The sequence below is a fragment of the Anastrepha obliqua genome, chromosome 4 (assembly GCF_027943255.1).
Source record: "Anastrepha obliqua isolate idAnaObli1 chromosome 4, idAnaObli1_1.0, whole genome shotgun sequence".
Lineage (NCBI taxonomy): Eukaryota > Metazoa > Arthropoda > Insecta > Diptera > Tephritidae > Anastrepha > Anastrepha obliqua.
The window spans coordinates 65,333,546-65,339,323 of record NC_072895.1 but is presented as its reverse complement, the minus strand read 5'-3'; the positions used below and the strand labels follow the sequence as shown (position 1 = coordinate 65,339,323).

Sequence of the window (5,778 nt, the reverse complement as noted above, 5' to 3'; positions counted from 1 at the left end):
AATATATTTACGATTATTACTTTTATTCATGATTTAATATACGTGAGCAAAATAAGATGCACACGTGCCGATAAGTTGTGATAGTGTGCGTTTTTTTTAATGTTGGCATTGGAAGAATATTAGTTCAGAGGTAGCGGGGCAAATGTGCTCACTTTTGCATCACTGCCAGAGGAGGTCGACATCATATTCCGAAAATATTCAAGCAATCAAATAGGAATTACAGAATGAAATTTCATTTAAGAGCTATTAAGAAACATTGACTGGGAGCAGAAGACTCACCTTGAGTTAAGAATGGAGAATTTCAGGAAGCGTAGTTCAAAGTTAATGCTTTTAAAAACTCATTTACAACTACATCCAGTGCCCTCAAAGTTGCAAATATAAATTAACTACTACTTTAATTAATTACTACTTTGTCCTAAAATTAGCGTAAGGCAGAATCAATTTTTTATTTTTATGTATTTATACCAGAAGTTAAATTGAAAAATTTTTAGAGGTATGAATCATAGCATTCAGTGTTTAGTCCCGAGCAATCATTATCATGTCTTGAATTTGGATAACCTAAATAAGTATCAAAAACTATCTAAAAACGTGGAAAATGCCTTGAGGACCGACGAAAATAACATGAACAAAAAAATTATTTAAAATAAAGTTTGGTTTCAGAAGGCATGAAAATTACTCTTTTTATTTAGCCTTCAAAGACGCGTTAAAAGTTAAAAGAAAGCTTTAAAGTAAATTATTAAAATTAAGAGTTGGTCAGTTATCGATTAAACTACTTTCCACATCATCACTGACAAGAGGATAATATAGTAATATACATTAAAAAAAATTATGTCATTGGAAGTCCTAGTTTTTCGCAAAGGTCTTATTCAAGGCGAATCTAGTCAAGGTTATAGTAGTAGTTTTGGCCTATGGATTGTCAAAGCAAGCTGATTATTTTTAAGGCCAAAGAACTACCCAAGGCGAATCTATTAAAGGAAGTGTCGGTGAATCAGCTGATTTGTTTTTTTCTTTCGCCGTGTTCATGGGGCTGTTAGCCCAGAATGAACCAATGCGAATTTATTCTTTGTTTTCTACTTTGCTAATTAGGGCGGGTCGATTTAAAAGGCGCTCATCGCTCTGTGAAAATCGTATTCTGGGGATCAAAATAAGAAACTTTGCCGAAGAAACCATACCTCTAAAACGATTTCTGATGTCCCCCAATTTCAAAATATCACCATTTTTGGCCTTTACAAGAAAACATCAGATAAATGGCTATGTTTTTTCTATATTTTTATTTATTTATAATAATATCTATTTTTTCTCTTAAGAAATTTATTTAGTCAGAACATATCGCACTTGTTACGTTAAAGCGTAACAACTCAAAATCTGAACATTTTCAGTAGAGACGAAAAACTGTTTCCGTAAATATTAATAATATAGGTATTACAAGGGGAAAAATATGTAATTGCACGAAAATATCATTAAAAACAATATAACGGTTGTTTCATTCTTATTTGTTTAGTAGTTGCGCTAAAATAACCAATTTTTGAGTGGTTACTCTTTTCCTTTTCTTTTTGAGTTGTTACGGTTTAACGTAACAAGTGCGACATGTTAATGAAAAAATTAATTTAAGTGAGTTATAGAAAAGAAACTAAAAAGTTCGACCCAAATTGGGGGACATCAGAATTTAGAGGTATGGTTCCTTCGGCAAAGTTTCTTATTTTGATCCCTAGAATATGATTTTCACAGATCAATGGACGATTTGTTTGCCTCCCCACAAATCGACCTGGCCTATTGCTAATACTTTGCTTTGACAATCAAACGTATAAAACATTATTGTTGGTCTAGTGCCACCACCTTTAATGAATGCGCCTTCGAATTAGCTTTAATGGAAATAATTTATTTTTAGAGCATTATTGATGATTTTAATGAAAAATTCAAACAAAATCGTACAATAATTTTGCCATAGAAACTACTCCGGCGGCAATGACAAACTTGTGAATAACGAGCTCAAATTTTTTGTTCTATGAAGGTGCATTTCAGTTGGAGGGAAGCAAAATGCACAGAAAACGACACTATCAGTGGGCAGGGGGACTGCGTGGAGCTGTAAAGAGTAATAGTTACTTCTATGCGTCTACAACTAAAGTGAAGCAGCGGCACATAGTACAATATTTTCGTTGGCAGACGCAAGCACTAATAACGGGATGGAATGCAAATTAGTATTTTTAAATTTAATTTCGCTTTTTTCTCAACTTTCACTTGCACTTTTGTGCCACAGACACTCTTTTTTTGATTTATGCAACTGTTTCACCGATTTTTACTTTCCAAAAGGAATTTTTAAAATCTTACAGCTAACTCCTTAACAACCACAATGTAACATAGCAACAACGCTGAAATACTTGTATGTTTTTATGCCTTTGTCGAGGCTCAGCAATACTTCACGAAAGAAACTTTCTTGTTACAAAATGCAATACCACTGCTGGGCACTTAGAAAAAGCAGATTTTTCCTCATGAATTGTTGCACTTACGCCAAACCTCGCAAATTTAATTGGCGTGTTGCTAGCTTTCAGTAATAAATTTTCTTAAACGGCTGAAAGCAAAAAAAGTTGCCATATTTCTTTATTCTCTTCCTTGCCACACTTATATATTTTTGCCATCTCACTATGAAAACGTAAATTTATTTAAATTATGCCCCTTGAGCTTGGAATTTTTCCGGATTTTCAATATGAATGCTTCCTGGTACCATTAGCACACAAAGCTCATGCGTAAATTTATGACTGGAGCAACGAGTGCGCCATAAATGCGGAGATTTAAACAAATATGTGCCAATTGCTCATTTGCATGTCCGCTATTAGAACTTTTTGCACATGATATTAAAAGTAAGAGGTTTTCTGTTAGCACCTTTTTATTGAAACTTATTTTTATTCATATATTATTATATTTCCTTTTTCTATAAACCCTAAAATTGTTCTTGTATTTTTTTATATTATGCAAAAGGCTATCTTAAAACGGATATAACATAACTTTTGCAGAGCCTAGTCGGTAAAGTTTCGGCATTCCAATGACGGTTTACGAATGTAGTCCAAGATCCTTACGCAAAATTGACCGCAGTGTGGATTGAGGATCCCTATTTCATGTAATCGACAAACTTCATTCATTTTTAACTGAAACCAACGTTGCAACGGCCCCATAACCGAATGGATAGATGAGTGATTACCATTCGGTAATGCCTGGGTTCGAATCTCCGGGCATACAACACCAAATGATAGAAAAAACAGTTGTTTCTAATAGCTCTCGCCCCTCAGCCGGTAATGGCAAACCTTGGAGCGTAGTTCTGCCATAAAAAAATAGGACCCGTTGCTTGTGCGTTGGAAATTCGTCGAGGAATGCCTGACTTATCTCTCGACTCCCTACAAATACTTCGATATTAGGCTTATTTGGGTCCCCGGTCACAGTGGCATAAGGAAAATTGCTGGGCTGATCAGCTGGCCAGTCAAGGGACCTTCGAAACTACTTCTCCTCACCTCACTCCTATTGGGGTTTTCTTGAGAACCTGCGGTCTGCTCCGAGAAAGATGAGCCTAGCGTCAACTCAGCGATCGCTGGCCTAGTGCACAGACCTACAAAGTCGCGAGATCCTTCTGATTACGGATAAATCGGAGCGCTCGACGCAACTTTTGAAGCTAACAAAGCCGCAGCTCTCAAATTGGTGGATGTCTGTCAGGTGTCCATGCGGTGAGACTTGATTGCTTCAAATCCTTTCAGCACAAGCTGCTTCGAGTATGAGTAGAATCATCTCAACTACCAGGTTCTTTCTTTCCTTTCCTAAATCGCCACAATCTCACTGAATCTCAGTGGCTTGCACCGAAAGTTTGTAGTTGTTCTCTTCAGAAAAAGGTATTAAGTAAATAACTATCATATTTGGTGAAATTAGGAAAACGCTATGTTGCTTTTGATCCTTTTCATTTATCTTTAGAGGTGACGCCGAACGTTTTTCGAGATTCTGTAAATAAAAATGATTTTTCTTTACATTTTCTATGCATTTTCCGCTACAACTACATCGTTTGATTTATCTCTAGAGGTTTGAAAAATTCGAATAAAATGCAAACAAAATATAAATTATTATACACATGAAACAATATTGCATCTTACGTAATATGATGTTAAATAAAACAAGAATCCAACTAGTTTCACTTTAGTTTTGGGAGATCTTTCAGTTTTAGCACTGATCATAAAACCCTTAATTAACAATGCATATTTCTACATTAACTTTCTACTAAAACACCAAATATATTCCCAACTTGCATAAATTAATAAAACGCGTTTCAGTGCTATTGCTTACTTAGCGTACTATTTCCACTAACTTTTTACTATCATTTTCCCAGAGGGCGATCACATTTTTCCCCAATTCCAAAATGCAACAATAGATTACAGAGTGCCAAATTTCAGTTGTCACCGAATACATAACTTTGAATCATGAATCATGTACTTATTTTCAATTTTACATTTTTAAAAGCAATTCAAGACTTACATTTTTTTTTTTTTAATTTTGTGTGTAAATTCATCCCACTCCCCAATTTACCATCACTGTCAGCCTGTTTTCACATTTTCTACTCGTCTGTGCTAAATGGTGCCGACTGTTTACATTTTCGGCGAAGTTCTAGCAAAGTCTTTTCGCGTGGGCGCATCCGCCTCTCTGGAAAATCACTGTTATATGTGGTGCGATTCCGTAATGCCTCTTCGCGCATCCGTTCACAATGTAAACTGCGAATTAGGCCAGTCTCCGTCGCATCATAATGTGGGCCCAACAAATCTTCAGTTTTCTCTATCAGCTTCCCACCACCTTCGGCTTCGGCTCGTACTTTTGCTGGTCGTATATTATACACAACATCCGATGTGGTCGTCATGTTCTTCAAGTATAAATCAGAGTCCTTCGTTCTGAAATGGGTCTCATGGCTATTAAGTCTGTTGACGAAACTTCGTTTTTTACTTTCCTGTAAGTCCTGTTTCTCCGTTACTGGACGCTGATAAGTTGTGACATAAATGCTTTGCTCAGCAGAACATTTGGAATTCCCGTAAACACCTGGCACAATGGCCTTCTTGTCGACCATGCGATCACAACGCTCCTCAAACCAGTTTCCTACCAAAACATTTGGATTAAAAGTTTTCCGAGTTAGATGATCGAAAGCAAAAAACGCCATGGTGAAGGAATAAATCACTTTTAGCTGCGCATGAAGTTGAAATCAAAGATAGCAATTTTGTTATTCGTGCCCGATGTAATTTATGGCAAGCTGTAACTTTTTTTAGTTTCTTTAATTGGGTTTTGTACGTTTTGTATAAAATTATAAATGAAAAATTGGAGAAATTAAAAAAATGTAAATTCTTTTTATTTGCAAGTAACGTAAAATGAAAATGGGCTTCGAAAAAATATATTATTTTTTAGTTTGCAGCTGAGCGGAAGGAGCTTATTATTAACACAACACCAATAAAGTAGTCTGAAGAGTGACAGTGCATTTCTGTGGGTAATGTAGGAACAGCTACATACACCTCAAAATATTGCTTACACTGCCAAATGAGATGCCTAGATCTTCTATCAAATCTCTTGCAGTTATTAGATGATTTTCCAATACGATATTCCGTATTTTTCTACGATTTTTGGTGTTATTGCTGTTTTTGAACGTCCTTGACGTGGATCGTCTTCAAGTTGTGTACGACCATGATTAAATTCAGCACTCCATCTTTCTACTGTATTAATTAAATTGCGAATAGTCCTTATGCACTTTGAACATTCGTTCATAAA

At 35.6% G+C, this 5,778-nt stretch overlaps 1 protein-coding gene across 1 annotated transcript; it reads right to left on the bottom strand.

Annotated features, from left to right (window-relative positions):
• Positions 1 to 4,471: 4,471 nt before the first annotated feature.
• Positions 4,472 to 5,362, bottom strand: LOC129245200 (uncharacterized). The gene is made up of 2 exons (XM_054883230.1): positions 5,198 to 5,362; positions 4,472 to 5,118 (listed from the first exon to the last, which is right to left on the bottom strand). Exon 2 carries the CDS (start codon positions 5,087 to 5,089, stop codon positions 4,589 to 4,591), a length of 501 nt encoding a protein of 166 aa, XP_054739205.1. The 5' UTR covers positions 5,090 to 5,118; positions 5,198 to 5,362; the 3' UTR covers positions 4,472 to 4,588.
• Between the last annotated feature and the right edge of the window lie 416 nt (positions 5,363 to 5,778).

Coding starts and splice junctions, on each gene's coding strand:
- LOC129245200 (XM_054883230.1), bottom strand. CDS start 5,089: ATGGTCGACAAGAAGGCCATTGTGCCAGGTGTTTACGGGAATTCCAAA.